This window comes from Panthera uncia, assembly GCF_023721935.1.
Source record: "Panthera uncia isolate 11264 chromosome C1 unlocalized genomic scaffold, Puncia_PCG_1.0 HiC_scaffold_3, whole genome shotgun sequence".
Classification (NCBI taxonomy): domain Eukaryota; kingdom Metazoa; phylum Chordata; class Mammalia; order Carnivora; family Felidae; genus Panthera; species Panthera uncia.
This window is the reverse complement of record NW_026057584.1, coordinates 54,011,722-54,034,906: the sequence shown is the minus strand read 5'-3', so window position 1 is coordinate 54,034,906 and position 23,185 is coordinate 54,011,722. Positions and strand designations below refer to the sequence as shown.

The window sequence follows — 23,185 nt, the reverse complement described above, 5'->3', positions numbered from 1 at the left end:
TCCGCTAACTGGAAATCTTTGCTAACTGGCATTTTAAGATAACAACCGTGCAATTAAAAAGTAATAGTAACCCTACAGCAATTTTCATGTGAAGTGCACCTCATTTTTTTCAGAATATTTGGTAAGCTGTGCATAATGTGCACATTAGATAACCTCCATATCTAAATATTGTATTAGTGTATTTACAATTATTTGAAGATAATCTATATTTCTATTAACCCAATTAGAACTAGATGATATGTACAGTATGCATATTAGAACCCACAGAGAGTATTTTATCAAGTGCTATACAATTTATTCATTAATGGGGCACCTACGTGGCTCAGTCAGTTGAGCATCTGGCTTCCACTCAGGTCATGATCTCGTGGTCCGTGAGTTTGAGCCCCGCATCGGGTTCGGTGCCAAAAGCTCAGAGCCTGGAGCCTGCTTCACATTCTGTGTCTCCCTCTCTCTCTCTGCCCCTTCCCCACTTGCATGTGTGCTCGCTCGCTCTCTCTCTCTCTCCCTCAAAAATAAACATTAAATTTTTAAAAATTTATTCATTAATTTATTTTTATTAAAATAATTTCTCACAAAAGATGCAGTAAGCCCATATAAATACACAACTAGAGGAATGATTTAAAGGCTTCATCAAAGAAAAATGGATCGTGAATATAACTAACTTAAAGAGAGCATTTATCTTATTAAATACTGGAAGTGAATTTTATTTATTCTTAGCCAATGTGGGAGGAACTCAGAAATTTCAAGAATGCTTTAATAGGGAAAGTTAATATAGAATCTGAGTGAATAAAAAATAGGTACAAACAGGTGTTTGCTAATCTCTAAAAACAGGTGAGAACCCTGAACTCTCAGATAATCCTACTCAATTTTGTGAGTCAAAGTCTTGTCATCTAGCACATGCCATCAGTGATGAAAGGAAGGAGTGAGTTGTTTTGATTTTTAAAAGGTATCTACTGACCTCATCCCCTAGATTTGAAAAATACTATTTCAACACCCAAAGGATACTATTCCTGTATGGCAATATTATTCCCTATAGGCGAATGCAGTTTAAGATCTAAGTTGGTATTCTGTGCATTCTGATCACATACCTTCCTGATAAAGCATGCTGACTCTCTAGATCTACACATTTTCACTACCAAATGCACCCTGGGAAGAAACATAAAAACAAGTTGGTATAAAACTCAGAAATAGTTCATCGTAGGGGTGTTACATCTCATCATGAGGCATCACACACATGAGCAGCCTCTTAGATCAGATTTACTGTGCGGCGGTGTGGGATGCACACGGAATAGGCTCTCAGAGTCCTTCCGATGTAAAATCAGGACACCTAAATTACTGAGAGTATGTCAACCATAATACTCTGCCACCTAATAAATCAGTCATTGCATCTCACAAGTAGCTAGTGCAGACAGCTGCATAGATATTCCAAGAGCACTTTTTATAAGCATTTAAATTATATCAGCTGCTGTCCAAAAGCCTGAGTGAGAAGTACAGTAAATGATGCATCAGAACATTCTGTAGAACATGGTCCTTGCAAGAGGATGAAAACATGAGCCAAGAGTTTAGGGGATATAGATAGGAAGGAAGAAATAAACTGTTCAGAGTATGCAGTGGAAATCAGTTCTGGGCAGTGATGGATTAAGGGAGAAATGGCAACATTTTTCCTCTCTCTTCTCAGTTCCTACCTTCCAGCTTAATCTCAGTAATGTGTTCATGATCATCCTACCAATTTTATATGACATTCTAGGTACTCAGTGCCCAGTGGAGGTAAAAACTAACATAGAGAAGGAGTAGAGATCTTTTTTGGCGAGGGAAGGGGAACACCTATCAGGGAGTGAAGGGACATAGAAAGAGAAGGGAAGTCAGCAGATTCAAAGAAGGAGCGATCAGGGGTGTTCAATGAGAACCAAGAGCTGCCTTGGAAGTTAGGGATGAGTGCCAGGAAAATGCACTCAAATGCTGTATGTAGACCTGCACCATCCTATATGGTAGCCACTGACCACAAATGGCTATTGAGTACTTGGATTGTGCCAAGCCCAAACTGAGATGTGCTCTGAGTATAAAATACACAGCAAATTTCATAGACTTTGTATACAAAATAATAAAAATACCTTGCTAAGAAGTTTAGAATTGGTTAAATATTGAATTACTACTTTAGATTTGTTAGCTTAAACAACATGTATAATTGCTTTTCACTTTTTATGTGACTCCTTACGTTTTTAATGTGGCTACTAGAAAATTTGAAATCACTTATATGACTTGAATTGTATCTTTACTGAATGGTTCCACTATTCAAGGATATTCAGACTATCCATGTTGGTTAATTGTAGATCTAAGGACTGAGTTTTTTTAATGTTTATTTATTTTTGAGAGAAAGATAAAGCACGAGCAGGGGAGGGGAAGTGAGAGAGGGAGACACAGAATCGGAAGCAGGCTCCAGGCTCTGAGATGTCAGCACAGAGCCCGACACGGGGCTCAAACTCACATACTGTAAGATCATGACCTAACCTGAAGTCGGACGCTTAACTGACTAAGCCACCCAAGTGCTCCAGGACTGAGTTTTAATTAAAGGCAATTTAAAAGAGTAGAGACAGAAGAACGTTGAAATGATATCTCAGTTGGTAAGCATTTATGGACCACTGAGTGGAGGCTAAGGAAGTAGAGTTAATGACACTTCCAAAGAAGCTTATTGCTTCAGTAAAGGAGGGATGTAATGACAGCTTTAAGGAAGGAGAGGCAATCAAAGGGGCTTCCCTGCACTTTTTTTCTTTATTTGATTAGATGAGACTCAAGCATTTTTTGAGACTCAAACGCAGCAACTGGAGATGCATGAAGGAGAGTTGAGGGGAAAGGCGGGAAGAGAGCACTAACTGGGCAAAGAAGGGCTAGCTTGTTGGACAACCCATCCCCACCTCAACACCCTGTTGGGAAGTGAAAATGAAAGTAAAAGATATGAACCCAACCTTTGAAGAAAGGGGGCAGGGACTACTCTAGCCAGGTTACAAGTTACCTCATCCAATCTTTACATCCCTCCTCTATGGAGAGATTTGCTTTTCAGCAGATGAGGAAACACACCCAGGAGGTGTGTTGCAAGGTTAAACAACTTCACACAACCAGTAAGAGGAAAGTTCCACAGGTAGAGTCAGAAATGTCATGATCAGAATTCATACTTTCTTGTCTAATGTTTTTCTTCTCACTGCAGAACCAAAGGATTCCAGAGGAAAGAAATGGTTCTTATAGGCTATGTTTATGAACATTCTTAAGATAAAAAACCAAAACACAACACCATAGTTATAAAATCTAATTCTAACATGGAAATAGGTTCTATATACCACCACGGGGAATCAATGGAAATATTGCATTAGAGAGAACAGATGTGTGGGTCAGGCCCATCAGGAACAGTGCTTGAGAGGAAGAGGCCAGCTGTGAGTAGAGGCGACAGCAAGGGCAAACAGAATTCCAAAGACAGGAGTAAAACATGGGAGCACAGGTGATAGAAAATGCTGACAGTCAAGAATAAAACACTCAGGTGGCACGAAGATGAACCGCTGCTGCAGCCCAAAGCGATGCATCAGACCGCCAAAAACTACCAGTCTCTTTTTCTGCAATTTGTTCTACAATCCGAGATCAGATCTTATTTTTTGATCTTTGTTTAAAACTATGCTGGAGGAGGCGAGCTAGCAATAAGCAATTCAAACCACCTTAATAGAAATGCTTAAGGGAAGATGAAAATCTCTTCAAATTACTTTCATTTTCTTTTCCATGTGCAGAACAATTCTTGACAAATAACCGGTTACTACTAGAGACAAAAACTGATAAAGGAGAGGAAAAGGCATCAGTTATTTATCTTCTTTAACCAAGGAATTTTTGATAATCTCTCTTCCAATTATCAAAAATGCACACATATATAAAGCTGTTTTCAATCATAGTGGATGGCCACAGGTGACAGTTTTAATGTCTACTTTGTTTTTGAAGGCATGCTAGTATTATAACAACTATTTTATCTCCCATAAGGTTTTTTTTTTCTTTTTTTACAGTAGGGAAACCAGTAGTCATTATTTTGTACTATGCAATATGGTCAAATGTGCTCTGTATTTGACTAGGCAATAACCAAACTTCAAATATCCATTTGCTCCATTGGGTGATAATGTATACTAGGGAAAGAGGCACTAAAGCCATGTTGCTAATTTTTGTACCTGAGGACTTGGGAACAGGGGAAGAAAGAAGAATTACTCCCAAAAACATGGATTGGGTTTCTTTTTAGATGCATTCTGGGACTAACTATTGGCTTATGATTATTTGGCCTTCATCTCCAGAGATTCTGGGAGGATAAAGTTCACAATGTTTCTTTTGTGGAATCTGGAAGCCCTCCATGAATTACTGGAGTCAACTGGAAGGTATTAGTATCTCCTCAACAAATTATGGAATCCCAGTATCCTCTACTGTGGGTAGTAGGAAAGCTAAAAGGTGTTGTTTGTCATGAAGCAAATTTGTTACTTTATAAACAGCTTCGGAGATAATCTATCTCCCTGTCTGGAGTCACAATTTTATGTATTTAATTATTCTGATTTGTGTTGACGTAACATTTTTCTTCTCACATCTATACAGAAGAAAAATGGCACTAAGGACTTCCTCCCTTCCCTTCCCAAGACTGGCCTCAACTCTTGTTTGTGTTTATGTAGGCTCTTTACTTTCAACTCCTTAATGACAGAAAGCCATTTAGTCCAGTGGATAAAATCAGTACAGTGGAAACCTCTGGGCCTAAATTTTATTTCTAGCATTACCTCTGATTCATTGGGGCAAACCCTCCCAGTAGTAGAAGAAAGTCTTTATTTCAAGAAAGGAAACAGAGACTAGCCTAGTGTCCCAGCAACATGCATTACTGCCAAAAATATCTAAGGCACAGTTTTCCCAATATAACTTAGGGTTCTACCATAAGTGACCTGGAGTTAATTATATTCCCTGTGTGTGTGTGAGAAAGAGAGAGAGAGAGACAGAGACAGAGACATAGAGAGACATACAGAGACAGAGATAGAGAGACAGAGACAGAGAGACAAAGAACAGACATGATAGGGCTACTTAGGAGTGGGACCAAAGTTTGATATTCTCACATTACCATCCCCATTTCTAAGCCACACAGACAAATAGATTTGACACTGAAGCTTTGGCCTACATTCTTGGTTGTTGGAAAAACTGAAAGTCAGAAACTCTCATATTGACAGGATAACTGCTCAATTTTAAGAGATGTTGTCATTCTTTCAAAATGTGCTGTTTATCTTATTTGCTTATAAATCTTCCTATAAAAATCATTAAAATTAATCATACCCTTTACTTGTCTTTGGGGACCATGAGAATGAGGGTAGAGGAAAGAATGAGTCCCACTTCTTGGCCAGCTTGGGGTGGTAGCAGTGCTGAGAAAAGGAAAGCCAACAATCTTCAGCACCAGGGGCAGGGAAGAAAAAGAGATTGGGGTGGTAGAAGGAGATCACAGGCAGCCATGGGGCTGAGCAGACAGCTCAAGTAGCAGCAGCGAACTCTGTCACACAATGGAAGGGTCTGAGGGTCAGGGATCAATGCGGAGCCTTTCCCATCGAGCACCCATATCAAACAGCTTTATCACTGGTCCTACCACTGCAGAGAGTGCCATTTAGTCACAGCGTGTGTCCCCCAATCCTCTTAGTGACTATTTAGGGGCTTAAATAATTGTGCCTAATTAAAATGTTGTTAAGCCAATTGAACAGTATTTAGAAATGACAAAGCTTAATGATTACATAATCAACCATAAGAAGAATAAATGAGCTAAAAAAATAGCTAAAGGGTAAAAAAGTTAGAGAAAAAAATTAATTTTAATTAAAAAATTTTTGTAATGTTTATTTATTTTTGAGAGAGAGAGAGAGAGAGAGAGAGAGAGAGCATGAACAGAAAAGGGGCAGAGACAGAGGGAGACACAGAATCCAAAGCAGGCTCCAGGCTCTGACCTGTCAGCATAGAGACCAATGCAGGGCTTGAACTCATGAGCTGTTAGATCATGACCTGAGCCAAAGTTGGACCGACTGAGCCACCCAGGCACCCTGAAAAAATTAATTTTAAACTTACAAATAAAGTTGGCTTTCTGAAGAAACTACACTCACTACCAAGCCATGAAGTGGCATTTATTTTCCCTCCATATCATAATATTTTGGAAAGCTAAGATTACCTAGTAATTTAGAGAACTGGTGTGGGATCTGGCCAACATGTAAGATTTTATGTGCAGACATTATCCAGTAAAGCTGAGAAAGTGACCACCAATATATATAATGATATGGTGAACATCTGAACATTTATTGAGCACTTACCTTATGTTAAGCTGTGCTCTACACATTTTTACATATATAATGTCATTTTTTATAGAAAATCTATAAAAATGTATAAATACTATTATTATCCTCATTTTCAGAAAAGGAAACTGAAGTGTAGAAGTAACTAGTAAATGTCAAAGCTAGAATTGATATCCATGCTATCTGCACCAGAGTCCTTCTGTCATGGCCTGTGACATGCAGTGTCTTTGAAAGCAATACCGGTTAGCATGCATTCTTATTAGGAGGGGTTGCTATTGCTGTAAAATCATATGCTTCTCCTGTACTGTAAGATACTTTGCATTTACTGCTGGCATGTCTTAGAGTAAATTCTAGAGCTAGTCTATGTGTTAAAATAAAACTCTGATGGGGGCGCCTGGGTGGCTTAGTTGGTTAAGCGTCTGACTTTGGCTCAGGTCACAGTCTCATGGTTTTTGAGTTCCAGCCCCACATTGGGCTCTGTGCTGACAGCTCAGAGCCTGGACCCTGCTTCAGATTCTGTGTCTCCCTCTCTCTCTGTCTCCCTCACTTACTCTCTGTCTCAGAAATAAATACACACTAAAAAAAAATTTTTTTTAAATAAAACTCTGATAAATTTTAATCTATGAGTGGCTAGAAAGTCATGTATGTCTGTTAATGGGCTGAGCTATTAGATATCAGTATCTCCAAGATAATTCAATCCTTATTTTGATTTTATGCCAGCCAGTGTTAGAAAGCTGCATTCAAACAGAGACTTTTTTAAAAAACACACTAACCTAGGCACTTTTATGTTATCTCATGTTAATTTAATCTGGTCAACCGTTCAAGCTCTAAGTCCTGTTTACAACATAGGATCATATAAAGGAGAATACACTTGTATGTGTGTAAGTGTATATGCTCACACCCACACAAAAGCTTTATAGCTTCCCACCAGGTACAAGGCTGATGCCCTGAGGCTGTGCTTATATGTGCCATCTTTGATGCCATTTTAATTGCCTATTGATGAAGAATATGATTACATATGGCTACATGATTATGATATACATGGTACTGAAATTATAAAACCTTCCAAATGTGAATTCTGTTACCGGTTTTTCCTCCTGCAAAGAATTGTATCTTATAAGTATGTGTGATCTGGGTAGTAAAAAGAGATTATATGCCCTTATGTCTTACTTAATTCTTTTAGATGTCCTTGACACTGTCTTATACAAAGAGATCATGAATAACTTAGTTTTAATTTATTTGTTTGTCTCACTTATGCCTGATTGGAGCAATTGAGAACAATTACATTCATAAATCTTCTTGCCAAGATAATTAATTATGCACGAAATATTCCAAGCTGCTTCTGATTTTCATTAATGAAGCAGATTATCTGCAAAATAAAATGCTGCTGGAGTTAGGAAGAAAGGTCAGCCAGCCGCTCATCTTTAAGTGCAAAACAAATGCACATTTTTATATCTGAAAAACAATGATAACGAGAGAACATGCTATGATTATGTTTATCAGACCATCACATCCCAATTAAGATGGAAAAGTATGTGGTTTTCATTTGCTATTTTCCTGTGACTGATACAAACCCTGTATCACCACCCTTCTGGTCGGCTAACTTCTTTTCCAAAGGAGAGTTAGCTGAACTACATAGTTCACGGCATTAGGCCATAAGCACTTAGAAACAGAGAAGCACGAAATGTACCTTTTAAACGGCCCTTATGAGAGAAGACGCATCAGATATTCAGACATCTACATTATTATTCATCAGTAATCTTTGCTCTAATTCCCCCCTTAATCTTCCTTTTTCTTAAGTAGTTAAAATGATTGACAAAGCTGGAATTTTATTAATGTAAGATTTAACAGCTCTTATGTTCCCTTAAAATAAGTACAGACCTGACAAAAAAATCTTTATCTTCCAATGAAGCATGTGCCTCTGTAAAAACTCATGGTTCAACAATGTTCTAGGATTATCAGGTAGATTATCCAGGAACATGATAATTATAGAGCCCAATTACTATCTAACAGAGACACACCCAACTCGGTGTTGCTGCTGCTGCCACCGTTCATTCACCATTGCATCAACAAAACTTTAAAAGAGAACAAAAAACTTAAAAACTTAGGTAATATAATTATGCTTGTATCTACCTGGATTTTAAAATACTTCCTTGTTCACATAATTATAAACACACAAAGTATTAATTATTGCTTATAATATTGAGAAACTAGAGAGACTCTACTTCCTCATCAATATGATTTTGCTTTAAATTGTGTAATAGCTTGGGGCACCTGTGTGGCTCAGTTGGTTGAGCGTCTGACTTCAGCTCAGGTCATGATCTCATGGTTCGTAGGTTCAAGCCCCGTGTAAGGCTCTGTGCTGATGGCTCAGAGCCTGGAGCCTGCTATGGATTCTGTTTCCCTCTCCCTCTGCCCCTTCCCTGATTCTGCTCCATCTCTCTCCCAAAAATAAATGTATATTAGAAAGAAAATTTTAATTAAAAAAAAGAAAATTTAAATTGTGTAATATCGTGACAGACAGTAACTACACTTATCCTGGTAAGCATGAGCATTGAATAATATATATAATTGCCAAAACACTGTTGTACAGCTGAGACTAATATAATACTATATGTCATCTCTACTTCAATGAAAAAAATTATGCTACATTCAAACAGTGAAATACTATATTAAAATTATTTATTGTACTTTTGACACAAGAATATACCTATTACTTGTTCAATTTAATTTAAAAATGAGGTAATAAAATTTCATATATTGAAAAAAAATAAATAAAAATGAGGTAATAATACAGCATGTATAGGTTAATTCCATTAGTTTTTATTTGTTTGGTTAGGTGTCCCTTTAATAAATGTGTGTGTGCCTGTGATTGTGCCTCATGCTTTTATAAAGGTCTGGAAGGTCGTAGTATGCCAAATGCTAATAGAAATTATCTGTGTGGATAGTGATCTCATCTACAATTTTAAATTTGATTATTAAATCATAAGCAGAAAACAATACAACTATCTTTTTGTTTTACTACTAATTGAATGCCCATTGAGCAAGAATGGCTGTTGAAATTATAAAAGTGAGTTTTATTTGATGACACCTTTTGAACTCAAGACAAATAATGAAACTAGCTTTTAATGCAAGAATAGTCTTGCTTAAGGGGCATCAGGGTGGCTCAGTCGGTTGAGTGTCCAACTTCTTCTCAGGTAATGAACTCACGGTTTATGGGTTCGAGCCCCATGTCAGGCTCTGGGCTGACAGCTTAGAGCCTGGAGCCTGCTTTGGATTCTGTGTCTCCCTCTCCCTCTGTTTCTCCCCCCACTCACACTCTGTCTCTCTCTCTCTCTCTCTCTCTCAAAAATAAAAAAGTAAATATTAAAAAAAGTTTTTTAAAAAGCATAGTCTTTACTTAAGCATGGTGGTGGAGGTGGGTAGGAGTATAGAAATATGCAATATGTCTATCTTTTTCAGACAAGATGACAAAACAATGCTGACACCAATACAGCAATTACTATGTGGCAGTCACTCTTCTAAGCACTTGGCATATAATAACTCTTTTGATGATCCTAACAACACTTTGAAGTAGATACTATTATATCTACATTTGACAGGAAACTGAGTCTGAGGAAGGCTAAATACTTTCTCAGTTACTCAGCTAGTAAGTGGTAGAGCCAGGACTTTAACTGTTTTCAGTTAAAAGTCTGGACCCAGGATCTGTGCTCTTACAAGCAAGCAAGCCCAAAGAAGCACCAGTTACTTTATTAATTACTCCAGCTGTTGTCACTGGTGTTAACAAGAGAAAATATAACATGGGATGTTTTAAGACTGATAAGCCTATGGGTGCCTGGGTGGCTCAGTTGGTTAAGCATCTGACTTTTGGCTCAGGTCATGATCTCACGATTTATGAGTTTGAGCCCCACATCAGGCTCTGCACTCACAGCATGGAAACTGCTTGGGATTCACTGTCTCCCTCTCTCTCTGCCCTTCCCTGACTCATGCTCGCTCTCCCTCTCTCTCTCTCAAAAATAAATAAATATTAAGAAAATTAAAAATAAGAGCCTAAATTTTGTACTTAAGAAAATGACTGTCTTAATTATTGGCCAATTTTATTAAAAATAACATTTATCCATATTATTATTTTAAAATTGAGTTTGGTTGAAGACTGTTAGGAATGGAGTCTAATTGAAAGGCTAGTTCTCTTAACCACAAATTAACATTCTTAAAGCTTTCCCTTACCTAGAGCAGCCTCCAAAAATTAAACAGTATTAAGAGACCTCGACGTATATACCAATAGTAATGACAAACCCAGGGGAAAGATTGTGGACCAGATGTGAAAGAATTCATAGACTTTAAATTTTAATCAGATTTATTAAAGTGCCTCTTAAACTCATATTTATTAAGTGCCTCTTAAAATGCTACTTTGTGCTACATGGGCTTTTTTTATTCTTTTCTTTTCTTTTCTTTTACATCCAAATTAGTTAGCATATAGTGCCACAATGATTTCAGGAGTAGATTCCTTAATGCTCCTTACCCATTTAACCCATCCTCCCTCCCACAACCCCTCCAGTGACCCTCTGTTTGTTCTCCATATTTAAGAGTCTCTTCTGTTTTGTCCCCCTCCCTGTTTTTATATTTTTGTTTCCCTTCCCTGATGTTCATCTGTTTTGTCTCTTAAAGTCCTCATATGAGTGAAGTCATATATTTGTCTTTCTCTGACTAATTTTGCTTAGCATAATACCCTCTAGTTCCATCCACGTAGTTGCAAATGGCAAGATTTCATTCTTTTTGACTGCTGAGTAATACTCCATTGTACATATATATACCACATCTTCTTTATCCATTCATCCATTGATGGACATTTGGGCTCTCTCCATACTTTGGCTATTGTTGATATTGCTTCTATAAACATTGGGGTACATATGTCCCTTCAAAACAGTACACCCATATCCCTTGGATAAACACCTAGTAGGGCAATTGCTGGGTCATAGGGTAGTTCTAATATTAGTCTTTTGAGGAACCACCATACCATTTTCCAGAGTGGCTGCACCAGTTTGCATTACTACCAGCAGTGCCAAAGGGTTCCCCTTTCTCTACATCCTTGCCAACATATGTTGCTTCCTGAGTTGTTAATGTTAGCCATTCTGACAGGTGTGAGGTGGTATCTCATTGTGGTTTTGATTTGTACTTCCCTGGTGATGAGTGGTGTTGAGCAATTTTTCATGCATTGGTTGGCCACTGGATGTCTTCTTTGGAGAAGTGTGTATTCATGTCTTTTGCCCATTTCTTCCCTGGATGATTTGTTTTTTGGGTGTTGAGTTTGGTAAGTCCTTTATAGATTTTGGATACTAATCCTTTATCTGATATGCCATTTGCAAATATCTTCTCCCATTCTGTCAGTTGCCTTTTAGTTTTGTTGATTGTTTCTTTCGCTGTGCAGAAGCTTTTTATTTTGATAAGGTCCCAATAATTCATTTTTGATTTTGTTTCCCTTCCCTCCAGAGATAGTGTTAAGTAAGAAGTTGCTGCGGCCAAGATCAAAGAGCTTTTTGCCTGCTTTCTCCTTGAGGATTTTGATAGCTTCCTGTCTTACATTTAGGTCTTTCATCCATTTTGAGCTTATTTTTTGTGTATGATGTTAGAAAGTGGTCCAGGTTCATTTTTCTGCATGTAGCTGTCCAGTTTTCCCAGCACCACTTGCTGAAGAGACTGTCTATTCCATTGGATATTCTTTCCTGCTTTGTAAAGATTGTTGGCCATACGTTTGTGGGTCCATTTCTGGGTTCTCTATTCTGTTCCATTGATCTGAGTGTCTGTTCTTGTGCCATGTGCTACGTGTTTTACATATGTTATTTCATTTAACCCTTAGAACAATTCTGTGAATTAATAGTTATTTTTCCCAATTTAAAGATGAAATTCATTAAAACAATAAAATACCACTACACACCTATCGGAATGGCCAAAGTGCGAGACACTGATAACACTGATAATGCTGGTCAGGAGGTGAAGCCACAGGAATTTTCATTGCTGGTAGGAATGCAAGATGGTATAGTCCGTTAGGAATATGGTTTGGCAGTTTCTTATAAACATACTCTTACTATGTATGAGCCACCAGCTGTATTCTTTGGTATTTACCCAAATGAATTAAAACTTATGTCCATGCAAAAGTCTGTACATGAATCCTTATAGCAGCTTTATTCATAATCACCAAACCTTGGAAGCAACCAAGATGTCCTTCAGTAGGTGAATGGATAAATAAACCATGGCATATCCAGACAATGGAATGTTATCCAGCACTAAAAAGAAATGAGCTATCGAGCCATGGAGGAATCTTAAATGTATTATTACGAAGTGTAAACAGTCAATCTGAAAAGGCTACATACTGATTCCAACTATATGACATTCTGGAAAAGGCGAAGCTATGGAGACAGTAAAAAGATCTGTGGTTGCCAAGGACTAGGGTTAAGGTGGAATGAATAGGCAGAACACAAAGGATTCGTAGGGCAGTGAAATTATTCTATTTGCTACCATGATGGATACATGTCATTATACATTTAACCAACCCACAGAACATATTGTACCAAGAGTGAACCATAACATAAACTATGGATTTGGGGTGATAATGATGTATCAATGTATATTCACTGATTATAATAAATATACCACTCTGGTGCAGGATGTTGATACTGGGAGAGATTGTACATGTGTGGGAACAGGGGGTACTCTGTATTTTCCCACTCAGTTTTACTGTGAATCTAAAACCTGCTCTAAAAAATAAAGTCTATTTTGGGGGAATCTTGTGGCTCAGTTGGTTAAGCATCTGATTTCAGCTCAGGTCATGATCTTACTGTTCGTGGGTTCCAGCCCCATATCGGGCTCTGTGCTGACAGCTCAGAGCTTGGACCCTGCTTAGGATTCTGTCTCCTTTTCTCTCTGCCCCTCCCCCTCTCATGCGCTGTCTCTCTCTGTCTCAAAAATAAAGTGTTAAAATAATTTTTTTAAATAAAGTCTACTTTTATTTTTTTAGCTTATTTATTGAGAGAGAGAGAGAGAGAGAGAGAGAGGTGGGGTGAGGCAGAGAAAGAGGGAGAGAATTCCAAGCAGGCTCTGCATTGTCAGAATAGAGACTGATGCAGGGCCCCAACTCACAAACCAGGAGATCATGACCTGAGCCTAAACCAAGATTCGGATGCTTAACCAACTAAGCCACCCAGGCACCCCTAAAGTCTACTTTTAAAAAGCACCTCATCAATAAAAGCATATACTCCTCCTAAAAATGATGAGACGCCAAAAGTTAGAGAACTCACCATGCCAGAAACCTTCTGCAATACCTTACTTTAGTTATTATCAAAACATCTTTTGGGGGTACCTGGGTGGCTCAGTCAGTTAAGCCTCCAATTCTTGATATCAGCTCAGGTCATGATCTCATGATTTGTGGGATATAGCCCCACCTCAGGCTCTGAGATGACAGCATCGAGCCTACTTAGGATTCTCTCTCTCTCCCTCTCTCTCTGCCCCTTCACGACTTGTGCATACACTCTCTCTAAATAAATAAATAAAATAAAGTCATTTTGAAAAAAAATATTTCTGATTTCCAGGGATGACAATATTCCTCTTAAGTATGTGTCTGAGTTAAAATGTTCATTTTGAAATTTGTAAGTCCTAGAGGTAGGGCTTTGGGTTATAAACTCAATGCAAAGACATAAGAGGAAGGGTTCTTTAAGGGGACAGGAGATCTGGGAAGGTCTGGTGTCAGGTCAGGATTAGGGAAGAGAAAAGAGGGACAAGGAGAAAGAGTGTGTTATAATAGACTCATTTATGACAGGGAAGTTGGGAACTCCGGAAACATTTGTCTGATAAACAATTTTAAGTTAATTCTTGTCCTGAGCATTAATTTTCCTTTGTTGTGCCAGAATCACCAGTAAAAAGACCATTGCATTGGATAATGAGGATATCAAGGTGGGGTGGGCAAAGAAGTAAACTGGGGAGTGGATGAGGGCTGACAGGCAAAACACAGCAGAAACAAGACAGCAGCTGGCAGTAGTCTATGCCAAAGGGCTAAAAGTGGAGATGAGTTGGAAAGTGTATGGTGACTTGAGGGGGAGGAAATAAAATTCCAGCAGAATGTATGAATGGAGGCCTCTGCATTTGGGTCTCTGCTCTATGCCACCTCCTCAGAGAGGCTTTCTCTGATTAAAAGTAGACCAACCCAAGATAAATTTACTGCTGTATTTTATTTTCTTTATAACACATCATTTTCATTTGTTTATGGTGTATCTTTCTAATCACACTAGAACCATGGTTCTCATCTGGGGGCAATTTTGCCCCCCAAGGGATATTTGGCAATGTCTGGAGACATTTTTTGTCGTCACAATGAGGATATTCTGCGGGCATCTAGTGGGTAGAGGTCAGGAATGCTGTTCAACATCCTAGAGTGCATAGGGCAGTCCTCCAAAGTTACCCAGCACGAACTGTCAATAGTGCTGAGGTTGAGAAACTGCATTAGAGGGGAAATTCCCAGAGGGAAAGGACTTTGTCTTGTGTGTTGTTATTCCCAGTAGGATAGCACCTGGCACAGAGTAGGTGTTAGTAGAATAAGTGTTAGTTGAAGGGGTGATCATCATTTAAGTCTTCATTTCTCCAGTTTGAAATAAGAACCAGCCTCATCTATGCTCCCAGCCATAGTTCTATCTGTCTAATCGGGATCAGAGCAGCAATATATAACATGTGAAGGGACCCCTTCCCCATACATCCAGACCAGGAGACCTCCTTTCACAGATTTCCCCCCGAAAATTCCTTCCAATTAATCGGTACAGATTTAAGCATGGGATGGGGACAATTAGAAATAATGCAATAAATATCCCACCTATTTGAGTTGGGGGTTTGCAAAGACAGTTCTATCCATGCTTAGCCTCAAGTAATCGGGACAGATGGAATGTGCGGCAAGAATATTGACAACTGATCAGAGTTGCGCCTGCAGTTGGGGTAATGAGCTCTAAAAAACATGCAAACTCATGAACCTCTTGCCCCAACGCTTTCTAACCATTGGACATCTAGCTACAGGCCAAGGTCATAGTCCTTCGTTGGCACCAGACCAATCTTCTAAGAACACTATTTGGGGCTGACAGACTTTTTCACTGACATTAGCAGCAATGTAATACAGTTCAGCATCATCCTGCCTCTCTAACTTTCAAGAAAGCTACAATTTATATTTGGAATTTCAAAGAAATGTGTCTAAAAGTAGTAACCTAGAAAGATGTGAGAAAGAGAATCCAACAATAGAACATAGTCATTTTCAAAACTACCCATAAGTACTCTCCCATTTATAAAATCAATATTATGATGACAGGAAATACAAACCTTTGTTTTCCATTTAACTTGTGTGAGAAAACAACCTATTAGTTTGGACCAAAGACCAAAGAATTTGATCATGGCAACTGAAGAACCATCCCAGGAAAGATCTAATCCACATAATAGCCAAACTTCATTAGCTGAGGTCAGGATATCATTAACTCCCCTTTGAGTTACCTGATTTTCTTGCTGGTCCCACTGACATATCTTCAGAACCTGACCCAGTTCTTGCTGCTGTTGCTTCAGACCCTTGTCTAGTTGCCGTCTCCTATCTTGTAGAAGCTCAAGAAGGCTGTCAATCTTCAGACAGCTGTTATGAGCTCCCTGAATCAACTCAGAATTCACATTAGGTCCATCACACTTGAATTTTTCTATGAAGTCAGTGAGTTGTTGACTTTTGTTTAAAAGGGCTAGAGATCGTTCTAAGAGTTCTAGAAGAAAATTAGAAAGAAGAAAGAATAGAGATATGAGCAAGCTCTTCTATAGTAATATTCAGACTCTTGGTAGAATTTCAAATGTATGTAACCTTTATATTAACAATAAATTATACTGTAAGGAATTCAAATGTGTAAACATAAAATGCCTGTGATACAACTAGCCAGATACCATAACCTAACAATTTCTGTAGCACTAACTGCCAAATGATAGGGTGCTGCAGTTCAGTGATAGTATAATACAGTACAGGAGGGGAGAGATCGTGGGATTTGGGCACTGTTTCAGTCAGGTTTTAGTGGTGTGATACTGTTAAGGTGCCTGCTCTCCTTGACATGTTCTATGTTCTGAAGTGAATGGGCTGCTAATGAGGTTTAAAGTCTATGACCCAGGAGTCATCCATGACACATTCCTCTCCCTCATTATCAAGACCTGTCAATTTCACCCTTTGTCTCCTACAAGTGTCTACTTCTCTTCGTCCTCACTACAGAAAACATTATTTGTTGCCTGGACTTGCGCAGCCACCTCTGAATGGCATCCTTCTCCAATCCATTCATCTATTCTTCTTAGTTAGACAGAGAGGTTTTTTTCTAAACACAGTATGTCACACACATGCATGCATGTGTGCGCGCGCGCACACACACACACACAGACACACACAGACACACACACACCTACCTAACAATGGCTTCCCATAGCCTTAGAATTAAGGACAGATTCCTTGACATAATTTAAGTCTGGCATGGTCTGGTCCCTATCTTCCCTTTCAGATTTTCTTAATCTTTCTACTCTTCATCCCTCTCTTTTTACATACATTACAAATGCTACATTCCCTTCTGCCCCAGAACTTTTCACTGTGTCCTCTGCCAGGAACACCATTCTCCTCAAACCCTTCCTTCTCTACCTTTATTCTATTCATACTTTGGGCCTTATTCAACTGCCAATTCTTCAATGAATAAACCAGACTGAATCAAATCCTCCTATTAATTGTTCTCATGATGCAATATTCCTCTCATTCATAGCTCTTAACACAACCGTAGTTTTATACTTATGTGTTCGGTTAGTTGATTTATTGTCTCCCTTTGCCACCAGGCTCCGATGCAATATGGGGACAGTGACCAGGATAACATTCCTAGCACTTAGCATAGTGACTGGCATAGGAGAAATGTTCAACAGTTTTTGTAGAATGCTTGAATGAGATCAAAGTATTAAAAGAGGGGGAAGAATTAAGAGAGATATACGTGCTAGAGATCAGTGGTCCTCTAGAGATATAAAAAAAAAAGACTTTGATGGGGCACCCGGTTGGCTCAGTCAGTTAAGTGTCTGACTTTGGCTCAGGTCATGATCTTGCAGTTTGTGGATTCAAGCCCCGTGTCAGGCTCTCTACTTTAGAGCCATGGCACTCTACTTTAGCATCCTAACATTCCACAGTTAACTGTGTGGCAATAATTAGGCTGTGGTAGTTGGGCCAGTTGTCTCTTTTAACTTGACAATTTTTTTTTTTGCGGGTGGGAGATCTGGAAGAGAGAATGATATAAGTGAAGATATTGGAGAGAGAGATTTTGACATGAAAAAGAAAGAATGTGAAGTAGTTTGTGTCACATGATCTAGAGCTGTCAAATAAAGTATTAGATGGTATTATCTGCTCAGAGCAAGCAAGGTGTGATTATGTGCAATGGGCAATTTTATTGGGAGTTAACGATGCAAAGCAACAAACAGCAAGAACAACTTGAACCAAAAAGAGGATGGGATCATTCAAATAGAGCAGGAAGAGGCAGGGAGAACATGAGAGTAAATCTCTTAAAGAAATGGAAGCAAACGTGAATAAGATGGGAGAGGCAGGGGCATAAAAAGAATTATCTGTCTAGAACAGGTTCTTTTATAGAAGTGAAAAAAAAGAACTTGCAAATGAGGTGAAGACAGGTTATAGAGGGCCTTGTGTATCAAACTGAAGAATTTTAATTTGTATAGCCTATGTGATAATCAGTATGACTGCTTCTCCATTTATTTATTTACTTTTTGCTTCTCCATTTATATGTATATGTATTTCCTTTGCATTGAAGAGTTTGTTATGATATTGTGAAAAGTTACACACACACACACACACACACACACACGAAATATGGATAAGTGGCAGGGTTTCCACATAGTATTTATTTTCTTCCCTTCCATAACTAGCTCCTACACACTAGACTTTTCCAATGAGAGAGAGAAGTATAGCTCTAAGTGCTAGGGTATTGCACACTGACAGTGGATCATGCCAACCTGTTCTGGTTCCTACAGAATGCATATAATAATCCAAAATTTCCATTTGCAATCTTTTTCTGGTTTTCTGTTTCAACATCTGTCAAAATAGTGTAACTACTACTATAGTACCACCAGAAATGGAGTCTCTGGCCAAAGATAACTTGTAAACTGTACCTAGACTACAATCAGTCTGTTACTGCTACCCATTAAAGTGGATCAATTCTTCCCTCAGTTTCCTCTGTCAGTTCCTTTGGTTCTTCCTCTGTTGGTTTCTTCCATCTTAACTATTTATTGTTCATGCTTTCCTAGCTATTTATTCCACTAGTTGATCATACAAAGTAATGTATTTCTCCTCAAGGGTAAACTAGATAGAATATCATGAGCGTCAAGAAATACAAAATCCCTATGGTGTATTAATTTTAAAGACTGCATTTTTGCATACATAAAATCCCCATTTCTGAGATAATGCCTTGTGATGTGAGGCAAGTAGATATTTAATAGCTTTTTATTATTTATTTTGATTGTCATTATATCTAAGCAAGTTAATATTAAAGTAGATTTTATACAAATACCTGTACAGTTTGCCATTCGTAAGTATATATAATAAATTCAAGATGGATAAATAGAGATGTACATAGCTTAAGTGACTTTATAACTTGCTAAATAATCTTTCCAAATGGGTAATTTCTAAGAAGTATCAAAGTTACAGTCTTGGCATCGAGATCGTGAGTGATATTTCTTCCTAAAAGATTTTAAAATATTCCAAATGTTCCGCAGCAGGATGGTGTTTCCTAAACTCATTCAGTGGGCACTTTCAAATATATACAAAAGTAAAGAAAATAGTATAATGGACCCTAATGAACCTATATGTCAGCCACATTTAAAATATATATAAAACACTTAAGAACAAGGAAATAATAATACAATTGCTACTGTGAGGAATATTCTTAGGTATTATGTTCATTGTAAGAAGACCACTGGAAAAGTGGAGGGCTTAGTTGTGATCTTTCAGAGCTTAGAACCAACTGTCTCTTCCTTAATGTAGTGCCTTGTTTATTCCTCAGGTTTGTATCATTGTGTTGTGTCTTACACTGGAATTAAATACAAATGACACTCAATAAACATACTTTGGGTTGGATGCTATTCTACACCGTAGAGACTCAGGGATGTACTAATACCTACCCTCCAGAGTCTCACAATCTGGTGATGGAGACAAATATGGAAATAAATTGTTATTACACAGTGTGCTGGGTGGTATAACAGGGACCCACGGGAAGCACAGAGGTTACTCACCAATAAATGTATACATGCCCCAACCAAATTGCAGACTTCCTCTACTCTCTTTTTAAACAATAAGTGTAACAGTGAAAACGGTATTTTCCTTATCCAAAGCTATTATTTGAAGACTGCTCTTCATTTCCTGACCCTGAGAAGGAACATTCACTGAATTCAACCATTTATTCAATCAAGAAATATTTCATGAGGATCCACCATGTGCCAGCACTGTGCTAGATGCTGAGGATACAAGGCTGAACAAGGTAGAAATGGCCTCTGATCTCAGGAGATAAAATGTGGCAGGTTGAATAACCAAATCTTTGGAGGCTATTCCTCTAACATCCCCTTAGAATCATTTACAACTATGTCTTTTCTGAAACAGATGACCAAAAATAAAGCTTTATTTAACCTCTCTTGGAACAGTTTGAGGTATAAACAGACAAATTTAAAATACGATGTCACGCGTGAACATTCTCATGTGAACACATTGTAAAACCTCTAAAAGGTTAGGTGAGGAATAAACATATTTCTTGCCTTTGGTATGATTTTCATGAAGCTGCAGAAGGGATTTTAAGGACTCGGCACTCTCAAACTCCTGGGTGTTCCGGAGGAAATCTTCAGCTTGGTCTATTTTAATAGCAAACTACAACAGAAATACAATGGAAAGACATTTGAAAAAATAAAAATTAATGTGCCACTTTGGGTTATTTGTACAAGTTTTTCATTAATTCATGGCCTAGTTGACTGTAAATGTGTGTGTTTGTATAATGATGTGTGTGTTTGTGTGAGTGCGTGCTGGCTTAGGGTGCTTGTATGAGGCTGTGTGTTTGCATGTTGTCACTTTACAAAGTGCCAAAGTAAAAATTTTCTTCTCCTTCCTTTGTATTCCTTTCATACTTGGAAATATGTCATATATGCTGAAATAATCTAACTAGTTTACCGATAAATGTCTATTGGAATTTTCAACTAAAATTATTGTGTCTAAGCAGCCATTTTTCAACATGTAAAGCAGTTCATCAAAGAATAACCAAAAGCTTGCTAACAACAACAAAAACAAAACAATGAAAGTTTGGTAAACCAGTAGCCTATGTAATTATAAGTAAATATAATTTAAGAAAGTTAAAATATAATGTTTTCCTCTGTGATTAGACCTAGAACCAAAAAAATGTAACTTTCAAAATAACACAAGTCTAATCCCATTTCAAAAAGACTGAGAATCAATGTCTAATCCCATTTCTTATACAAAACAAAAATATATATTTTTGTGCAAAAACTGATTTGAAGAGATATAAACCAAAGGATTGCCTTTATAAGAAGGAATGAGATTTAGGATGGGGGAATGCATTTTACCTCCTAAATCTATACTTTGTAATTTTGTTTGCATTTTTATCAATGATCTTATGTATTCTTTGTATAAATAAAAATGAAATTAGATACAGCAAGAATGCAAAATGGAAAACTTCTCCACTGTTTCAAAAAACAAGAAGCAATTTTACATCCTAAATGGTGACGAATATGACCAGTCTTTCTGTTTCTCCTTGGAGGAAATATGAAGGGGAGGTATCTGAAGTGATGTTAATATTCTCAGAGGAATAATCTTAGAAACAAATTTTAGAAGAGGGTAAAACATCTTTGGTTCTACCAGTACAGTATATCCATGGTAGTAGACATAGTGGTAGTCTAGCTGGATAATAGTTTTAACGCTCAGATTGAAAGGTAATTATGATAGTTTATAAGAATATTTCAATCAACTTGTTTACCTGTGGATTAGGTATTGAACTGATTCATAAAGGTAAAGTATCAGTGAGAAAGATACAAAAGCTGGGTGGCTCAGTTGGTTAAGCAACTGACTTCAGTTCAGGTCATGATCTCACAGTTTGTGAGTTCAAGCCCTGTGTCAGGCTCTGTGCTGACAGCTTGGAGCCTGGAGCCTGCTTGGATTTTGTGTCTCCCTCTCTCTTTCTGTCCCAACCCCACTCATGCACTGTCTCTCTCTGTCTAAAAAATAAATAAAACATTTTTTAAAAAAGACATAAAAGCTTATCACATGCTTCTTTTTCAAGTTTTCTCCAAATTATCATCTATGAATTTAATGATTTTTAATATTTTTATGTAACTATCCAGTTAACGAGATGTGCTGTATTTTGATTATTATAATAGCCACATAAAATCCAGTTATAAATGCATGGAATGATGAAGACAGACTAATGAGGATGCCCTCTTTGGAAATGTGGAGAAGGCCTCCGCCACCATGTTAGAACAATCTAGTGATACCAGCCACTGCCACTTATGGACAATGTTCTGAAAGTTAGCTTGGTGTTTGATAAGAGAATAACCTGTCTAATGGTCAAGTCTGTGCGTCTGAAACAGTCCTGTAATAAATATCAACCATGCAATAAGAAGTCATTCCATTTCTTTTTTTTTTTTTTTTCAACGTTTTTTTATTTATTTTTGGGACAGAGAGAGACAGAGCATGAACGGGGGAGGGGCAGAGAGAGGGAGACACAGAATCGGAAACAGGCTCCAGGCTCCGAGCCATCAGCCCAGATGCCTGACGCGGGGCTCGAACTCACAGACCGCGAGATCGTGACCTGGCTGAAGTCGGACGCTTAACCGACTGCGCCACCCAGGCGCCCCAGAAGTCATTCCATTTCTTATGGAACTTTATGCATAATTCAATAAGAGGATCCTATCCACACATCATTTACATCTCTAATTCATTCCATTTATAATAGCTTATGTTAAGGGTATTCTTTGGGTTTTTAAAAAAAATGTTTATTTATTTATTTATTTTGAGAGAGAGAGAGCAGGGGAGGGGCAGAGAGAGAGGGAGAGAGAGAATCTCAAGCAGGCTCTGTGATCCTTCTCATGACCCATGAGCTCATTTCATAATGAATTGAAATCAAGAGGGACACTTAACTGACTGAGCTATCCACGTGCCCCTTGAGGGTATTCTTTGAAGAGAAGCTTCAAAACAAACAAACAAACAAACAAATAAACAAACAAACCCAACTCTAGAAGGTGATTTGGTTTTTCTCTTTAGAACACTAAAAAGTTTTGGAGTCACTGTATAACTTATACCTATATTTCATCTGTTATTTGAAATTACAATAAATAAATAAACAAACAATGCTTTACTCAGAAAAGTTTTCTCTAAAGATCTGTTAACTTTTTTTTTTACCTGATGGGTATTTTCTTTTGCCCACTTTTCTTTTTGCATCTTGCATGGGATAGAAGTGTCAATGGTGGGACACTTTGCAAAGACCTTATTCTCATCTTTTTTTTTTTTTTAAATAAGTAATGACAATAGTTTTAGCATACAGAAGGGGCAGGAAAGATTATGTAAGAGTCTGCATTCAGCTTAGTATGAATTGACCCACAAAACTGGAAGCAGGATAATACAAGAAACAGTATCTTTTCAGTAGAAATCAGAGTGCTGGGTTGAACTATGAGTTGACTTAGTATTTCCTTTTACTTCATGCAATATCTGGAAATAATTTCTCATCACAGAGAAAATCAGCTAGCATTAATGCTACTACCTTGTGAGAAACAAATATTGGGCCTAATGTTTGAAG

The 23,185-nt window shown here is 37.8% G+C and overlaps 1 protein-coding gene across 3 annotated transcripts in view; it reads right to left on the bottom strand.

The window, feature by feature from the left end:
• CCDC141 (coiled-coil domain containing 141) overlaps positions 1-23,185 on the bottom strand; it is a 227,171-nt gene that overhangs the window by 147,693 nt on the left and 56,293 nt on the right. For all 3 annotated transcript variants that reach the window (XR_007454356.1, XM_049615429.1, XM_049615430.1), the window contains exons 4-5: positions 20,145-20,253; positions 15,834-16,087 (exon numbers count right to left, since the gene is read on the bottom strand). Coding sequence is in view for 2 of the 3 variants with exons in the window: in XM_049615429.1 (XP_049471386.1) it covers positions 15,834-16,087; positions 20,145-20,253 (363 nt within the window). In the remaining variant the exon portion in view is untranslated. The remainder of the gene's footprint in view (positions 1-15,833; positions 16,088-20,144; positions 20,254-23,185) is intronic.